Genomic DNA, 17,378 nt, shown 5'->3' on the forward strand with positions numbered 1-17,378 from the left:
CCTCTAACCTGGTGGGGAAGACGATTCAATCCTTTCCCATGTGGAAGCTTCACTAGTCTGGGTGTCCATCCTCACGTTTCAGATGGAGGAGATATAATATCCAAGTGCTAGGCACCATGTCTAATGAGGCTGCTAGAAACCCACAGAGGTCAGCTCATCGGCACCTGTCTGTCCCTCTGCTGAGCCACCTCAGTTCTCTGTTGCCCTCTAGGGGATCCTGCTTACCTTACAAATGCTCCAGAAGTCACTGCCACGCCTAGCATGGAACCCCTGCCATGAAGACAGGTTTTAGTCTTTGCAAGAGTTCTCAGAGCACCTCGCCTCACTCTGAAGGAACCCTTCTTTTGTGGGCCAGTGTGTGTGTGTGTGTGTGTGTGTGTGAGCGCGAGTGCGCATGTGCATGTGTGCATGCACGTGCTCCCCCTCACACCATGACTGCTTCCCTGTCATCACAGACATAGGTGGCTCAGTCTGAAGCCGCCTCCCCAGAGACTCCTTTACTCCGTGTCCCATACATAGTTCCGTAGACTTCTGCCCCTGCCGTCAAGTGCTCTGGCCCAGCACCATCACAGGGGATGTCGTCGACTGTGGCCATCTATTTCCTGGGTGGGGGAAAGGCTCCTCTGTCTCTCACTCACATCTTTAACTTTGTACAGTGTCACCCTCACTGCATTGAGCTGCAGCTCATAGACACCATCCCTGTACAACACACACACACACACACACACACACACACATACACACACACATACGTACGTCTTGCCACAGGGACCTAGGAAGTCCTGGAACTTTTATCCCTTCTCACCTTGGAGATTTTCCCTTATACACATTCACTAAAGCCCTAGGCCGTCCTGGGTGCTACACTCACAGATCTGGCACAGGGGATTGGCCCTCAGGGAGTACACATTTGGAAGAGACATACACAATGAGAGCCCAGAAGAAGCCTGAGTGGGGTTGCCCAGGAACTGATAGACTGTGCCCCCAAAGCAGGGATCCCTAGTAGTGGGGAAAGTCTCCATGGCTGGTGAGGTCTGAGAACAAGGAGGGCAGGGGTGCTGGGTGAGGGGGTGGGTGGGGTCGGAAACAGCCTCCTGGGCCGCTCACATTTACATGCAGAAAATATCATGAGCCTACTACTGAGGGTGGTGCCTGTGCCCGGAGCAGCTGCCCAGGGAGCCAAGTGTCCTCTTCCTTCTCCCTGGGATGCACATCAGCCCTTGTTGTGAAAGGTGAGATCATCTCTCTCACCAATTCTTGGAAAAGTGTTTCATTCCCAGAAATGTTTATTAGTCACCCCCCTGTAGAAAGACATCTTGGCACTACTGGACGGAAAACGGAAGATGCTTTCACATGAGCCTCAAGTCTTCCACCTGACGGCCCCTGCCAGTGGTTTTGGAGGATTCAGCTTGAGGGGAAGTGCTGTGGACATCTTGGTCCTGTGTGGCATATGTGCTAGTGTGCTGTGGCCCAGGTGGCCCTGATGTCTCAAGAGCTCTGATATAGCTCAGCGTGCCTTTGTGCCTAGGAACCTGTGGAGTCAGTGGAAATGCTGGGTGCGGATAGCTGAGCCAGGGCTGGATTCCCCGACGACCCTTGTGAAGACCTAGTCACTCTGCTTCAGGCTCAGCTGTGTGGGAGGGAGGGAGAGAAGGAGGGAGGGAGGGAGGGAGGGAGGGAGGGAGGGAGGGAGGGAGGGAGGGAGAATGTGTTCTTATTCCTGTGACTCACCAAGACCTGACAAGGCAAAACAGCAAGCTGGGTATCAGTGCTGTGGGGTCCCAGGCCTAAGCCCCCTCCTTCCCCATGTCAGTGATTTAGCATTTGGCAGCCTGGACACAGCAGCCCTTAGAGGGCTCACACATCCATACCCTAGTTCAGAACACTGGCTCTCAGCTCCAGATCAGACATGGAAGAATAGCCACACTAACATCTTGATGGGTAAGGAAGGAGACATGGTTTCCCCCATTGTAGAGCCCCTGAACTGGCAGGCAGATGGGATGGCATAGTGAGCTATGGCAACAACGGTGGCAGAGATGGAGGAGGGCTTGTGGTGGTGGGCAGGGAAAAAGGCAGATGTGAAAGGGGATGGATTACGGGTGCTGGAACCGAGCAGACAGTTGGCCGTGGTAGCACTGCTGTCATGGTGGAAGTTCTGCTTTGAGCGGCACACAGGGCCCAGGCCTAGCTCTGGTCTCATTCTGGGAATAAAGGAGTGGGGTCTCATAGCTGTGGGCCTGGAATTTTGCCACCTTGAGAGCATTCCCTCCCCTCCTCCTCAGTGACCCTGGTGACTGTCAACAGCCTCAGTCTCTTCAGAGAGCCAGATATCTTAGCAGCCATGTCATAGAAATAAGCTTACTATATCTACTCCAGTGACCCTGGGTATGGACACAGGTACTAGAGTGATGTAGGGCTGCTGCCTTTTCAAGGTAAGGTCCTGATGTGAGCTGGAGGCTTCTGGCAGTAATTTCTGGGAAGAGCCACTGTCACCTGGACATCCTCTGGTTGAGAGAATGGGGCACAGACAAGACAGCAGCATGCAGCACAGTGCATCAGAGCTTGCTGGCCCTCCCTAGGGTCACTAGCCCCCTGAGGATCCTCCTGTTTCTCTAGCCAGATGTGACCCCCCCACTTCCTGAAGAGTGCCAACCACATGTGGATGCCAGATGTGGAGCTGGATCTACATGAGTCAGCCTGAGGTCGCGGAATGTGGGTGACCACCAGGTTGGGCAGGAAAGGCCAGGAAGCCCTAGTGACAGCTGGACAGCAAAGATTCTGTGCCCACAAGAAAGTGGCCCTCCCTAGGAAGCCAGGTGGGGGCTGGTGCAAGCATCCCTCTCCAGCCTTGAGCCTGGCCCTGCCACTATTGCTCCAGCCAGTCCAGAAAGGGGAGGCGGCTGTCCTGGATCTGGGCAGCCAGGTTCTCATCTGCCTGTGTGCTTGTTTGCCATATTCTTTCTTGCTCCTTGTAGTTTCCTGCGTGGTTTTTTGGAAGCAGAGATGGCTCAAGGTAGCTCAGAGAAACCACAGAGATTTGTCCAGTAAAGGATGTCTTTCTCCATTTACAGAAGCTCAGAGTGGATGGTCTAGCCAGTGTCTAGTGAGCCAGGGCAGAGTTGTGGTAGACATCACCAGGGACTCTAGTCTCCATGGCAAAGGACACTAGCACACCAGTCTTTGATCCTGGGCTTCCTATCCAGCAGTCTCCATAGACACCCCAGTTTCTTCCTACCTGCAGTCTTGGAGGATGCACCAAACAGCCTTCGGGGTTTTGAGAGACATGGCCTGAGGTAACCATACCTCCCAAGCTATCACACGTACACTACTTAATCCAGGGAGACCAGCTGCCAGTCATGGCAGTGCCAACCCTCTGCAGGAGTCAGTTTTTATTGCACTGCTGGCTCTGTGCTGTGGCTCCTGCAATAGGGCTCAGGTGTTTTATTTCTGTCTCCTGGGGGAAGCAAGTTTGGAGGCTGGTTGGACTTTAAGGAACTTGTGGGTTTTCAGAGCCTGTTGTGGATGGAGCATGTTGGTTCTGGTCCAGTATGGGACAGAACTCCAGATCTTAGGGAAGCTTGGTAGTGCCATTCCAGCCAGGGCATCTGGGAGGGAAGAGCTACTCTTTGTTCCTATGCTAGCTTCCTGGAGCTGGAATCTCAAGGGGGAAATGGAGGTCAGCAATATTTGCTTGAGGGACTTCTGTGTGCCCTGCTGTCTTCTGTAGAATGGTATAAATGTGCTGTCCTGAGTTGGCCCATATCCCCTCAGTACTAGGATTTCTTTGAATCCTGGAGGGGCCTGGGGGATAATGGGACCTGGTCCTACGTCACACAGAGGAGGCTGTTTGTCATCTTTTCTCCTTCAGAGGCCAGAACTCCATCTCTGCCAAGACCTCCGGCCTGGGGCTCACTCATCATCTACTTTCCCGTAGGAAGGTTCTGAATCAATACCCAGCAGGCTTTGCTCTTTCCAATGCCTATTTTGGATGTAGATGTGTAGGTTGGAGGTGGGAGGGTCTAGCCAGAATGAGAGGCAGGTATGGATGGTTGGAGCATCTCATGAGATCATGCAAGGTGTTCTGAGGTGGGATGTCCTTTTAGCAGCCCAATTTATCCCGAGAGGTAAGCCGGTAGGGTCACTGTACAACAGAGGCCAGTCCTCCAGATGAGGCCACCACAGACTTACACTTGTGAATCTGAGTGAAGTGGGTATCGTGGCTGGCATAGGAAGTACCTCCCAAAAGTTGGGAACTTAGTAGGCGAGACCTGGTTGAAGTGTGTGGGTCGTGGGACTGGGCCCATGCAAACTACACCTTGTCCCCAGTCCCCTGCTTGCTTTCTGCTTCCTGGCTGTTAGGAGCTAAGCAGCTCTGTTCAGCTTATTCTTGCCGCCATGTTTGGCTTGATCACTGGGCCTTAAGCAGTGGTGCCCACTGGGAACATGTCCCACAACCTCTGAGTCTGTGGCCCGGATAAAGCATCTCCTCTGTTGATTGCTCATATATCCTATCATGGTAACGCAGAAGTCGTTGACCCACTGGGCTGAGCCAGGTAGGCTGCCTGTTGCTCAGGGCCAGGACTAACACCTTCTTCCAAGATGGTTCTCTGATGTCCCTTAGCTCCAGGAGATAAGTCTCTTCCCTCTCAAGGTTGGAGCAGCGGGAGGCAGCAGCCAGGATCTCAAGGCGGTGTGGATGGCTGCTGGGTCTGTCACTGCGAGTCCCTACTTTACTGACTAGCAGTAGGCGGGGCTGCTGTCTATAGGTCTAAGCATGTGTGCCCACCCCAGGTCTGTGCTCTGCACAGGCGCCACACTTTCCATAGAGAAGCCCTGGGAGCAGGACCTGACCTGGGCTGGCCAGGAAGTGGGTAGTCAAGGCTGCATTTCATGAAAGCCGCCGAGGCTCTTGACACACTCTTTCCACCTGGAGATTTACGGGGCTTTTGATTTTAATGGTTTCTGTGAGATTGGTGTCCTCCCCCATCGTTTCTGGCTGTTGTCTCTAAGGCAAATGGGCGACAACCCTTCCTTAGCAGGACCGGCCCAACAGGAACGTATAGCTGGGTAGGGAGGGGAAGGGAAGCGAGGGGCAGCCCTATGGAGGGGCGGTTGTGGGTGGCCCCTAGGGCCCACTTTGAGCAAGCTATAAATCCTGGGAAGCTCTAGAAAGGCAAGAAGCTTCCCCCACAGAAGTGCTGGAGAGAGGGGAGTGGCCAAGGGGAACAGTTGTGGCCTGCCTAGTCTCTGCTCTCCCCTGGCTAACCCAGCAGGTGGCTTCTGCCCTGATGGGCCTTCCTCTTAGCTGTGGGCTCTCAGCAAGACAGTTAGCCAGCACCAGCTGCCTTGTCCTCCTAGGTCAGGCAGAGTTCCTAGAACCCAGCCTCAGTGGGACCTTAGATCTCAGAGGCAGGTCCTTTAAACCTTCATGCAGGGCTATCTACTCCCGCCTGCCAATGCCCTGTTCTTAGAAGACCTAGAGCTCCCTGTAGACCCTAATGGCCACTAGTCCAGAGCTGGAGTGGGGCTGTAGGGAGGTGGGTTTTGAGTGAACTGGCTCTAGGTAGAAAGCAGCAATTTTCCCTATGGAGGCTCCAAGCACAGGATAATGGCCAGGGGCTCCCCATGCTGCAGGTTGCCTCTAATGGCCTGGAAATTTCCCTGGCACTGGACTTAAGGGAGAGGTTGAGACCACTGGGAAGGATGGTCATTCCCTCTCTTCCACAGTAGGACAAACCTGGAGCTGTGGTTTGGGATATGTGTAGGTAGCAGATTGAATTCTGTACTCTGTGACACAAAGAGAGACATAGCTCCAAGACATCCCGGCTGCCCTTGAGCTGCCTCAGGCACTCCTCCACCCTCAGCCTTCCACTTAGTCCCTACACCAGGAGCAGCACAGGTGGCCCTCAACAAATCTGACTCCTGTGGACCTGGCCCTCTGAGTCCTCTCCCCACCTCCCCGCCCCGAACCCCACCAGACTCACAGCTGGGCTCTGTCACTGGACTGAGTGGGCAGGGCACCCAAGCTCGCTGGAGATGCAGGCTAGAATTCAGGTAGGGGATGGTGGGCTTTGTGGCTTACCCCGCCCTGGTGGCTGAGAAACATGCTTAGCATGGTGAACTGGGAAATTGCTGAGAGGAGCTGACCACATCCTACCCAGGTACAAGGTGCTGAGTTCTGGGCTCCTCTCCTCCCACCCACGCCCGTTAGATTTTCCTCTAAGGTTGTTATGTTCTCCATCCCATAGCTGGTTCCTCCCCAAGGAGCCCAGCTGGGGTTGCAGACAGCCTGGAAGGGTTCTTCCCAGCTCTGACTTTGTCTGCACCAGGCACTTTGAAGGCACAGAAGCTGGGAATGAACACACTGGCTCACTTCAGCTGTTGCCACTGAGCAGGAGACGAGGGAGGGAGGGTAGGCCAGGCCTGTAGTGTGGAGTTCCTTCTATATAGAAGGTCCTGAAGCATCAGCCAAGTGTCTGTCTCATGGGCCCTCCTGTCTCTGCTCCAACACTGGCCCACTCTCGGAGCTGAGGGCTTCCATTCCAGCAGCTACCTGAAATTGAAGGACTCCTGGTATAGTCCCGGTGCCCATGATCACCTTGCTGTGAATCATCTCATCCCCCTCCTTTCTGAATGGAGGAGACCTCACCTCACCTGAACTCCACACTAGAGGATAACATCAGGACATTAGCCTAAAGATGGGGGGTAAGATGGGGGTTAGCACTCTGGTGGGTGGGTGGGGTAAGTTTTATTGTGCAGCCATTTGTACTGTTATAGCAAAGTGCATCTGACTGTTTAGAAATCTATGGACTGCAGTCTGGGTGGCTAAAAAGTCTAAGACCAAGCTACCACCCCTTCTCTGCTTCCAAAATGCCACCTTGTTGCTGTGGCACCACATGATGGGAGGGACAAGGGCTCAGTTAAGCCTCTAAGAGGGCCACTGCTCTGCACATGAGGGTGGAGCCCACATACTGCTGAGTTCACTTTTTAAGGGCTCCTAACTCCTAAATACTGCCCTCTGGGTGGGACACCAATTTGAGGCCCAGAGCAGGATGTTAAGAGTTCTGTGTGGCCCCAAGCTGGCAGAGCTGTTGCTCAGTCACCTGACCAAGTGGGATCACATATCACCAAGTGGTATCTAGGTGTGGTCTGGAGACCTTGGTCATTCCTGATCAGAAGCAGCAGCCAGCAGCCGGTCAGAGGTGACAGCAGTCCTGGTGTGTGCCACGCGGCTGCCAGAGCGTGCTCTCCCTAAGCGCACAGAGCAGGTCTGTTTGAGGTCACGGTTGCGATGTGTATTTTGAATCTTTTCAGCGGTATGCGCACTGCAGGGACTTGGCCCATGCACTGTGTGTGCAGCTCATACTTGGTGGGCTTTGTAATGTGCGGAGGCGTTGCCAAGGGCAGCGGAAATGTGGAATTTTTTTCAGCATAATCACATGAATCCTGCTGCCACCCTCCCCTGCCCCTGGGCCTGGACCATCTCAGCCTGCAGTTAGAAAGGTCCCTACCACAGAATTAGTTAGATCTTCTGGAGACAGACAGAAGGAACTAACTTCTTAATTCTTGAACATAGCAGTGCCCCGTGGGGACCTGCAGGGCTCTGGTGAAGCAGGTTCTCTTAAGGCCTGTGGTAGTTTCTAGGGAGTGGAGCCTGCCTTTCCAGAATTCATGGAGAGGCCAGGGGTGAGCCAGTGATGCTTATCTTCAGAGCTGTTGCAGGAGCACGAGAAGGAAAGTCTCCTGGGGAACCTTGGGGTCCAGCCCAAGGCTAGACCTTGTCTAGCCAGCTCTTCTCCTGAGTCCTTTTCTGTAAAGCTGAGACCCTCTCAAGCCTGTCCATCAGGCTGAGGCCCAAGACCCCTCTAGTTATCCTGGCATGAGGCCCACCCTAATGACCTCATCATTGTTTCTGGAAAGGCCCCGTCTCTAGATTGCACCTCTCTCTGAGGTGCAGGGATGTAAGGAGCTTGGGGCATCAATGCTCTGAGTCTGGGATTAGACTACATCATCAAGGGCCCTGCCAGAGGGGCCTCCACACATCCAGCCCATTCCTGGTCAGGCAACACTGGCTGGCTAAGGGCTGCCACACAGGGAAACTGCTGTGTCCTGGGAGAGGCTCATTCTGCATTCAGCTCGTTCCCGGGAAAGGAAACCAGGGCTCGCTCTGGTGGGAGCTCTCCCGACCACTTAGCTGAGGAGGCACTCAGTTGCCACGGTGACCTCTGTCAGCAGAGTCACTTCTCTAGGCTGGAGGGTTTCCCCACCCCCTCAGAGTTCACACTGAGTGTTGAATCCCTTGGTGACAAAAACATGGAAACGGTTGCCATGGCAGCCATTCTTTGGAGCCCTCAGACTGAAGTGCAAAGTTCAGGATGCCCAGAACAGCTGAAATGAAAATATGGGAAAATCTGCCACTTCCCTCACCCAGGAGGGCAGGTTGGAGCGGCCGGTGCTCCTCTGCACCAGCTGTCTGTTCCCAACCTTGGCCAGCCAATGTGGGCGCAGGAAGGGAGCAGGGAACTCTCCCCTACACACCAGAGACCTTAATGGGGAGTCACCTGGAGCAGCAGGGACCCAGGCAGGCTTTCTGACTGTGGAAGAATCAGGGAAGTGATGAGCTGGGCTTCCCTGGGGTTTCTAAGTCAGGGGGGGGCTCAGGACAGTCAGTTGGTCAGGTGGTCCTCAGCATAGTCCAGGGGTAGTGCTTCCCTGCCCCGTGGGAGGAGGCATACACTGTGTGACATATGGGGTCCGTGCAGGAAAGGAGCGCTGGCGATGGGGATAGGAACAATGTCTGCCTCCCTTGAATGGGGCTGAGCACAGCTGAGGCCTTCTCTAGGAATCTCCTAGACTTTAGAGGGTGATTGGCTTTGTGTTCCTCTCTCCCCAGCAATTCCCAAGTAGGCTCTGAGAGGCTCTGGTGGCCTAAGATGGGCCAACCAGGAGCTTCTACAGCCAGCAGTTTTCTGGAAGCCAATGCAAATACACTACTTACCACGCACAGCCTCTCAAAAGCCCAGCACCAAGGGAATTCTCGAAGGGAGCCTGGTGTTCCCTCCATCTTTTCTTGTTGTGTGTGTACACACATGGAGTGTTTGTGTGTGCATGTATGTAGGTCAGAAGTTGAGTTTGGGTATCTTCCTGTTGTTCTCCACCTTGTTTGGAGACTGTCTGTCATTGAACCCAGAACATGCCAAGCACCAAGGATCTGCCTGTCTTCATGACCCAGTGCTTGGATTGTAGTTACGAGTGCTGCTTTGCCCATGAGTTCTAAACTCATGGTCTGGCAAATGCTTCCCTGACTGAGCCACCTCCTAGCCTCTCCCTCATAAACATGCCCTTCTACTTTAAAGTGCCTTCAGTAGGGACATCTTTTCACATATCTGTCGCTCCTCTCCAGTGTCTTCCCCGTAGCAGCAGCACTCCTGGGGAGAGCATGTGAAATGGGGACTCTGGGCTTTACCCAGTTCTGGTGAGTCAGAAGCTCAAGGGTGGGTGGAGCGAGCAACAGCACCATTTGCAGCAGCTGTCCAGGGACCTCCGGCACAGTCTGGCTTGAGAACCCCTGTAGAAGAAGACTGGGGGAGGGGGTTGGGGAGAGAGGGACAGTGCTGAACCTGAGAGGCTCCAAGGGAGCTAGCAGCCTGACAGGGTGTGTTTGAGGACCCTGGCTGACCCTGGAAAAGCACTCTGGCCATGTGGGTGGCAGACTCTCTGGATTCTGCGCACTAAGATTCCCTGATGGGCTGTTTCAATTTCATCGAAGTCAGGATGATTTTGGGGGGCGGGTGCCATCCTAAGGCTTGGGGTGAAGTGGCTGGAGCCTTTGGAAGTCTAGGCATGTGAGGTGCTCCTCATTTCCAGAGGAGTCAGCCCTGCTGTCATCAAAGCCACCTGCCCTCAGGGGCAAGTAGACTATCTAGAGAGCTAGGGGCATGCTTAATCCATCTATCCCCCTTCCCTGGAGCCTCAAACTGTTCCAAGAGGCAGTGTTGGGTGGGGGGCACCTTCAACAAAGGCAGGAGCAACACTTCTTGGGATAGGGGCCTTGGCCCAGGTATTAGCTCAGGTTCTGGGATGAGCTTTGCTGTAGATCACCCATTGCCCGTGGGGAGCCCTTTGCAGTCACTTTCCAGATCCCACTCCAGGTTCTTGTAGGACAGTGTTCAGGTCGGGCCCATCCTATCCCAGGACCTGGGCACCTGGCTGTACTTCCCAGCCATGGCCCACACCACCTGTTTGCTTTCTCGCAGCTGTCCAGATCCACATCCTGAAGGCGGACAAAGCAGGAGATTGGTGGAAGTTCACCGTGAACATCATCTCCGTGTACAAACAGGGCACAAGTCGTATTCGCCGTGGTGATCAGAGTTTGTGGATCCGCTCACGAGACATCGCCTGCAAGTGTCCCAAAATCAAGCCCCTCAAGAAGTACTTGCTGTTGGGTAATGCCGAGGACTCACCTGACCAGAGTGGCATCGTGGCAGACAAGAGCAGCCTGGTGATCCAGTGGCGGGACACGTGGGCACGGCGGCTGCGCAAGTTCCAGCAACGGGAAAAGAAGGGCAAGTGCAAGAAGGCCTAGCGCGGAGGTGGCGCGGGCTCCAGGAGGGCGGGCAGGGCGCTGTCAAAGGCTGGCAGCCTTGGACTTGGCCCGCCAGGGTTTTTCTGGGAGGGTGGGGGCGGGGCGAAGTCGAAGTGGGGCGGGGCCCTCAGCGGCTCCGCCCCAGCCCCACCCTCACACCCCTGGCTGCGCTCTTATGCGCATGGCAGAAAGCACCCTGTATTGACAGGCCAGGCCCTGGAGAAATGAGGACAAGACATAGCTACCTCACGGCGCTCCTTCCAGAACAGAGATGCGCTTCCCTAGGGCTAGGTGGGGGTCGCCGTGGAGGGGTTGGGGGGTCCTGAGAGGCGGGAACAGAATGGCACAGTGGTCTACAGTCGCTGTGTTTGATGGTTATTGAAGGGGGATGTAAGAACTGTGAATTTTTGGGCCTGCAGCCTGGGCAGGGGCAACCAATCCACCACCAGACACTAGTCACGCCCCCTCCTTTCTCCATCACCCGCTGTCTAGGAATTCCCACAGGACTCCAGACTCTGACAACAGGTCCCTATGTTAGAGGGCCAGATGACACTGGGATCAGCCAGCTTTGGTCTCCACTGCCACCTGCTGGGCTGGTCTCCTGGGTGGAGTTCACCATCTGTAGGAAGGGGAGAGTTCTCCTGGAGCCTGCTCTACTCCAATGGGGCTGGCCCAGGCTCCTGGCCCATCAGAGGGCCTAGGGCCCAAGGACCCTGAAGTCAAGCCGGGTGGTCACTGCCTCTGCTGGAGCTGCCTGTGGAAGGAGGCATTGCAAACCAAAACCTCCCAGAGAGTTTCCTTGCTGGAAACTTGGAAACAGCCCTTTTTATGACATTTTCCAGGGGAGGGGGAGGGGTACTGGCGGGGGTTTAGGGCAGTGACACTATTTGTGTAATGACATCAGCTCCCACAAGGCCTCACAGCAATGTCAACAGCTGGAGAGGGCCTGGTCAGGTCTGGAATGCCAGCGGCTGTCTAGGCAGTTTGAACCAGGCTTGGGGAAAGGGGCTTGCCTGAGTCAGGGAAGGGTCGCTGCTCAGCAAGGTGCCTGGTGTCCAAGCTGGTGGGCAAGGCCAGGAATGGTCAGGTTCCTGGGGTCCAAGCATTCTGTGACTGCTTCCTGCTGCCGCCCTCACTGCTGGCTCCCCAGGAAAGGGACATAGACTCCTTGGTTAAGAAACCCACTCTAGCTCCCAGCTGTCTTGGTCTAGCCTGGGCAGTCTGGTCTATTCCTTTCTCGCTGCCTTCTTTGTGGAGGTCCCCAGGCCCTCCTGTATGCCTAGTTCTCTTTTCTCTTAGAGATTTAATGTCCTCACGAAGGCAGCTCCAAGCTTCCCTTCTGGTTGCTTCCCAGGCCCCTTTAGCCTTTCCCTGCCTCCCTGTACTCGGGCCTCTAGCCTCACGCCCCGCACACTGGATGAGAGGCCTGGCCCTCTCAGTCAGGAAATTGGTTTCACTTCTCCTGCCCACTTGGCTGCCCTGAAGGGCCATATGAGGGATGAAGCTCAGCCCCCCAGTGACACGGCTCCCTCTGCTTCTCCACTTCTGCCCACGTCACCACTGCCACTTACTGAGCACCCTCTTGGTGCCAGGCACTTTACCCATATGCTCCTGGCCTGTTTTCACCACAAACCTGCGAGTCAGGGATTCACTCTTGTCCTCGTGTTCACCAGTAAAAAGACATGTCCACGTGTCCAAGGTCACACCAGCACCGGTACTCAGACCCTGACCTCACCACAACTGCACATCAGCAGTTAGCCCTCTTGACACTCCCACAGCAGGCGAGGGTCGGGTGGGATAGCGGTTACCACCGAGACCCAGGCAGCTTGTCTCTAGAGAACTCTGAGGATATGAGCCTGGAGTATGGTCTGGGACAGACCCAGCAACACCTCCTGAGGAGGCATCGGGAGTGGTGGGGCATGAGGAATGGACTCCCTAGAGGAAAGCCACAAGATCCAGGAAGACAGGCGTGGCCATCTGAGAGGGCCTGGAAAGGTGGCTTGGCTGCTTCCCTATTGGGAGGAAGACTAAGGCTTCAGAGGGAGGCTGGCATGAGCACACAGACCTACCCTGGCAAGGGTCAGGTGGCTTCCTTGGTCCAAGCTTGAGATTGAGGGCAAGGTCCACTATCCAGGAGAGCCAGTATGGTTTGTTGGGTACCATCTGTAGCAAATAACATCCAACTGTACAGCAGCAGTCTCATTTCTGTACCAGCATGTCTTCTGCTCTGGCCAGCTTCCACCCTTGAACCTTGGAGTCCAGTCTCACCTGGTATCCAGCGAAGTCTCTTAACTAGACTTCCCCCACCCCCCTGCTAAGCAACAGAGACGTCTTGTTAGAAATCTACCAAGGCCTACTGCCCTGCCCTCTGTGGCCTGGTCAATGGGGGCTACATTAAATAGCCAAAATGAGCCAAGTTGTGGATAAGGTCATTGCTGAGGAGCAGAGTTTGTCGCAGCCGCCACCTCTGTTCTGCCTGAGAATCCAGCCCACTTCTCCTCTGCCTGAGAGCCAGCCTTAGGGAGGCAGCTGTCTCCTACCCACCCTAGGGAGGAGATGGAAAGGGGGAAGGAGACATCCTCTTTGTACAGTTAGGAAGGGGTGCAAAATGGAAGTAGGTTTTTGAGTTTGAGAGTGTATTAACAGAGTTGTGATATGTAGGTCTTTGAAGAAAACCATACCAGGTTAGTCACTTACCAGTCAAGATTTCCCAGCTGTCCCTTTGCTTACCATTTGGGTAGTCTGGTCCCCTGTCACCGGAATGCCTCCTTTGCTGCCACACAGTGGCACAAAGGTATGGAGTAAAGGTGATGACACACTCCTAGGTACAGCTGTGAGCTGTGGTTTCTGGCCAGAGCTTCTGTCCCAGAAAGCAGGGCAGGAGGCAGGACCATCCGGCTCCTTCAGATGGGAGGGAGGGTCAGATGCCAAGGGCAAAGCCTAGGGAGGCTGGGGTGGCCTCTCCGAGGGCCTTAGGGACTTTCTAGAACTCTGCCTCAGTGGTTACATACAGGCAGTGGGTACAGGCTGTCTTAGAATTGCCCCTGAGCTGGAACAAGACTGAAATGAGGAGACCCTTCGGGACTGACCTAGGGAATGGTTCCTTTAGGGTCTCAACACTTGAAGGACTCCATCCAGGAAACCTAGAGAGTGGGCAAGATAGGCTCACTAATGGGCCGTGGTTCACAGACAGACATTCCTGTGGACCAGAGCCATGCCATACCCCAGGGGTATCAAAATTGTCTTTGTGGGGCCTTGCCCTTGCCAAAAACTAAGCCAGCCTCACCTCTTGTATCAGCGGACTTCCTTCCCCTTTCCCTGATCTGGGTACACCCCCCGGCCTCCCTCCTGTGTCACCGATTCTGCTCACACAGAATTGTAAATGTTTAGTTGTGACCATGACATATTGTTTGGGCCAGTGTTCCTTTCCAATGCATACTAATATATTATGGTTATTATATATGAATATATTTAATGACATGGAGAAAGTTGTGGATTTTCTTTCTTTTTCTTTTTTTTTTTTTTTAAGTTTTTTTGTTGTTAGAGTTGTAATGGACCCAGACGGAACTTGTAACGTGGGCCCTACATGATAGAACTAAATCCAGATATCATTAAATAAACTCTTGTATACTGTTCTGTGTCCTAGCCTTTCTTGGTGGTGGCATGTGGGGAGGTAGAAGGCGGATACTAACAGCAACTTAAGGAATATGGCGTCTTGCCCTAGGACACCCCAGCAAGACAGAATCTTGTGTGTTTTAAACAAAGAGCCCTAACTACCCAAAAAAGGCAGGAAAAGTGCAGCCCTGTTTGGAAAGTTCTATAGGCTTGCTGGCTCTGACTGCTGTCTGAACAGGCTCTCAGATGGGCCAGTCCACACTGCAATTCCAAAGTCACCGCTGGGGCAGATCCTTCCTGGTCCTGGAGTTCCCAGGCAGGGGTAGAAGAGAAAGGGGGTTCCTCCCACTATGCCCTACCGTCACCACTAGATTCAGAGCTTGCAAGCCCTTTTGGACTTGTATAATTTCCTCCTCTTCTATTCAAGATGAAGTAGAGATGACAGAGGTTGATAAAACTTAAGAGATCATGCAAAAAAAAAAAAAAATTCCCTGCCACTGCCCTGCCCCCAGCCCACCACTGCCCTGCCCCCAGCCCATTGCTGAGGCACAGGGACTGGGTCTGTGCCAGCACCATGCAGCCACCAGGAGCTGAGCTCAGTGGTTTTGGAAAGACTATGTTTAAACTTCCAAATGGTTGTGATTTCTTCACTGAACAACAAGCCAGCCCCCTGAGAGGATGTGTTGCCATGGCCTGTGGACTGGACTCTTTCCTGCACCCAGTGCTTTTGAAGACAAGACTCACCTGCTGGCCTGGTCCAGCCCCTGAGCAATGTGGATTTTGAGGTGTCCTTGCTGTCAAGGTATGAAAAGTCTTCCCTTGTTGTAGAGCAGACAGGCAGTTCAAGGACGACACTGTTGAACCAACCTCCACAGAGGAGCAGGTTCTGAGCTAGGGCAAGTAGGAACACACATGAACTCTGGTGTCCCAAACCATCTCAGAAATGGGTCCTTGCTGGACGCAAGGTGGTGGGTAGTTTAGGATAGAAAGCAGTTCCTGGTTGGCTGGCCAGACTGAGGAAAGAGCAAGCGTTGTCTGCAGTGTCAGGCTCCCAGGGCCAGCTGGGGCTAAGAGCTCTGTGGCCGTTTGGCAGTTTGACTCTCATCTTTGGTCATTTTAAGCCAAGAGTTCAGTTCTCAAGGACTTTTCATGATACAGCTTTTTTTTTTTTTCCTCTCCACAAAGCTGTCTGTGTCTGAGTGTGTTCCGACACCCTCCCAGCTGGGCTCTGTGCTGGCAGGAAACACACTGTTGATCAGTTATGAGAATGGACGGAACAGCTCACGTGCCTCTTAAGGGCCTTTCACCTGGCTGAGGAGACAAGGCACTGACATCTGTCCAATGCTAAGAAATCAGCATGAGCAGGGCCTCTGCTAAGCACTGGCCCAAGGTGGTGAGGAAAGCTGGAAGAAGATGGGAGGAAGTCCCAAGGAAGCTGAGTAGACCTTGTCAGTACCTGGGGGGCTGGTTCAGTGCAAAGGCCAGAGGCCTACCAGGGAGGGCTCATGCGTTGATGAGGCACACTCATCCCATCTCTGCATCTCTCAGGGACAGTGCCTTAAGTCGGGACGCCCACCCAGAGTAGACACACCCTATGGTCTCAGGCTAAATAAAGACATATAATAACCTCCCCAAGAAAAACAGGAGTAAAAGAATAGTAGCCAGTGAGAAATACTGAACGTGGATGGCTTAACTCATTGCTTTACCAACCTGGAGACACAGTACGACAACAGGGCATTCTGGAAGGAGACCGGGGTCTTTAGTTGTTGGCACACAGTTGGGAGGAAGCTTGTGAAACCTATGGTATAGTAAGAGGATGGATAGCCTGGCCTTATAAGAGGCGAGAGGATATCCACTTAACTTCAGCAGGATCCATCCATTACTCTGGATGTCTAATGTCATTACCTGAGGGAACAGTGCTGTTTGGCTGGCTGCTGGCAGTTCTGACTAGTCAGGATGAATAGCTCTTGAAACTGAGGGTCAGTTGGGAATTCTAAGGCAGCCCTGTGGTAGGAAAGTCCCAAGGATCCATACTCAAGGAGCTGGTGCACAAGCCCGGCAGGCTGGCTGGCAGCAGGCAGCAGATCAAAAAGGTGCAGGAGTTTCCGTTCAGATCTGCGAAAGTCTGGTGGATGCTGTCTCGGCCCAGGCATTGCACAGCCGTCTTGGGGCTGACAGCTAAGGTTTAGTACAATTATTAACAATCATAATGCTTAAATGGAACAAAAGTACCAGTTGTATCCAGGTATCTGGATTTCTTTATATGGTATCCAGATTTAAGATGCATATAATAATCAGTTAATTTAAACAATTCATATGCTGCTGTTTTAATAAGGTTTACTTTCATTGACAAAGTCCCTGAAGACAGGGGTGCTCTGGCTGCCTGGCCACTCTGTGTTCTGTGAGTGGCGTACTTCCAGAACGCTCACAGCAGGTCACTGGTCTACAGACCTGACATCATAGCCGGGAAACTAGGCCTTGCAAACACCGCTGGCAAACCCCACTCTACAGGAGCTGTCCCCTGGGCTTTGAAGCAGCAGGCTCTCTGGTACACCCCACTCAGCTGGGCATGCCTGGCTGCTTTGGATGGCGCGGGAAAGCCATCTTTGAGGAAGACTGCCTGGGGATGAGTCTCCCTGCCTGCAGTGCCCACGGCTGGGACCTCAGGTCCTCACACCAGAACCTCGCAGGCAGCTTTCCTCCTGCGCTCCCCTGCCCATGGGTATACAGAAGGGAAGTAACTTGTCCGGGGTCACACAATGCCCTGACTGGGCCTACAGCCCATTCGGCCAGAAGAACAGAAGCCACTGTGTGCAGACATGGGCCAGTGTCTTCCTGAAAAGGGCTTTCAGTGCAACTGAGCCAGGCCTTCGTGGCTCTGGTTCAAAGTGTCCCACGAGTTGCCGGGGCTTCGTGCTGAGCAAGTCAAGAGGAGGTGAGAAAGTTAAACAGACTCTCAATGCCGCTGTTTCTGAGCCCCAAAGTGGGGGGCTCCCAGGAGACACTGTTTGTACAGATTTGGGGTTTCCCACAAGACTGGATGATGGAGCTCCACAGATTCTTGGTCTTACATTGGATGATCCATTAGCAACCACGCTGCCCTGACAAATGTGTCTCAGGGTACACTGTGTCTTAAAGCCTTGGCCAGCAGTCCAGCAAGGCTCCTGTCTTCCCAATCACA

At 53.8% G+C, this 17,378-nt stretch overlaps 1 protein-coding gene across 2 annotated transcripts in view; it reads left to right on the forward strand.

Moving 5' to 3' along the window:
* The window catches only part of Ntn1 (netrin 1), a 191,445-nt gene extending 177,230 nt beyond the window's left edge, over positions 1-14,215 (forward strand). For both annotated transcript variants that reach the window (XM_029483605.2, XM_029483604.2), the window contains exon 7: positions 10,254-14,215. In XM_029483605.2, the coding sequence (XP_029339465.1) occupies positions 10,254-10,582 (329 nt within the window). In that variant the 3' untranslated portion in view covers positions 10,583-14,215. The remainder of the gene's footprint in view (positions 1-10,253) is intronic.
* Positions 14,216-17,378: the final 3,163 nt, after the last annotated feature.

Source organism: Mus caroli, unplaced genomic scaffold (assembly GCF_978045245.1).
Source record: "Mus caroli unplaced genomic scaffold, Mus_caroli_1 scaffold_13, whole genome shotgun sequence".
In the NCBI taxonomy this organism is placed as follows: Eukaryota; Metazoa; Chordata; class Mammalia; order Rodentia; family Muridae; genus Mus; species Mus caroli.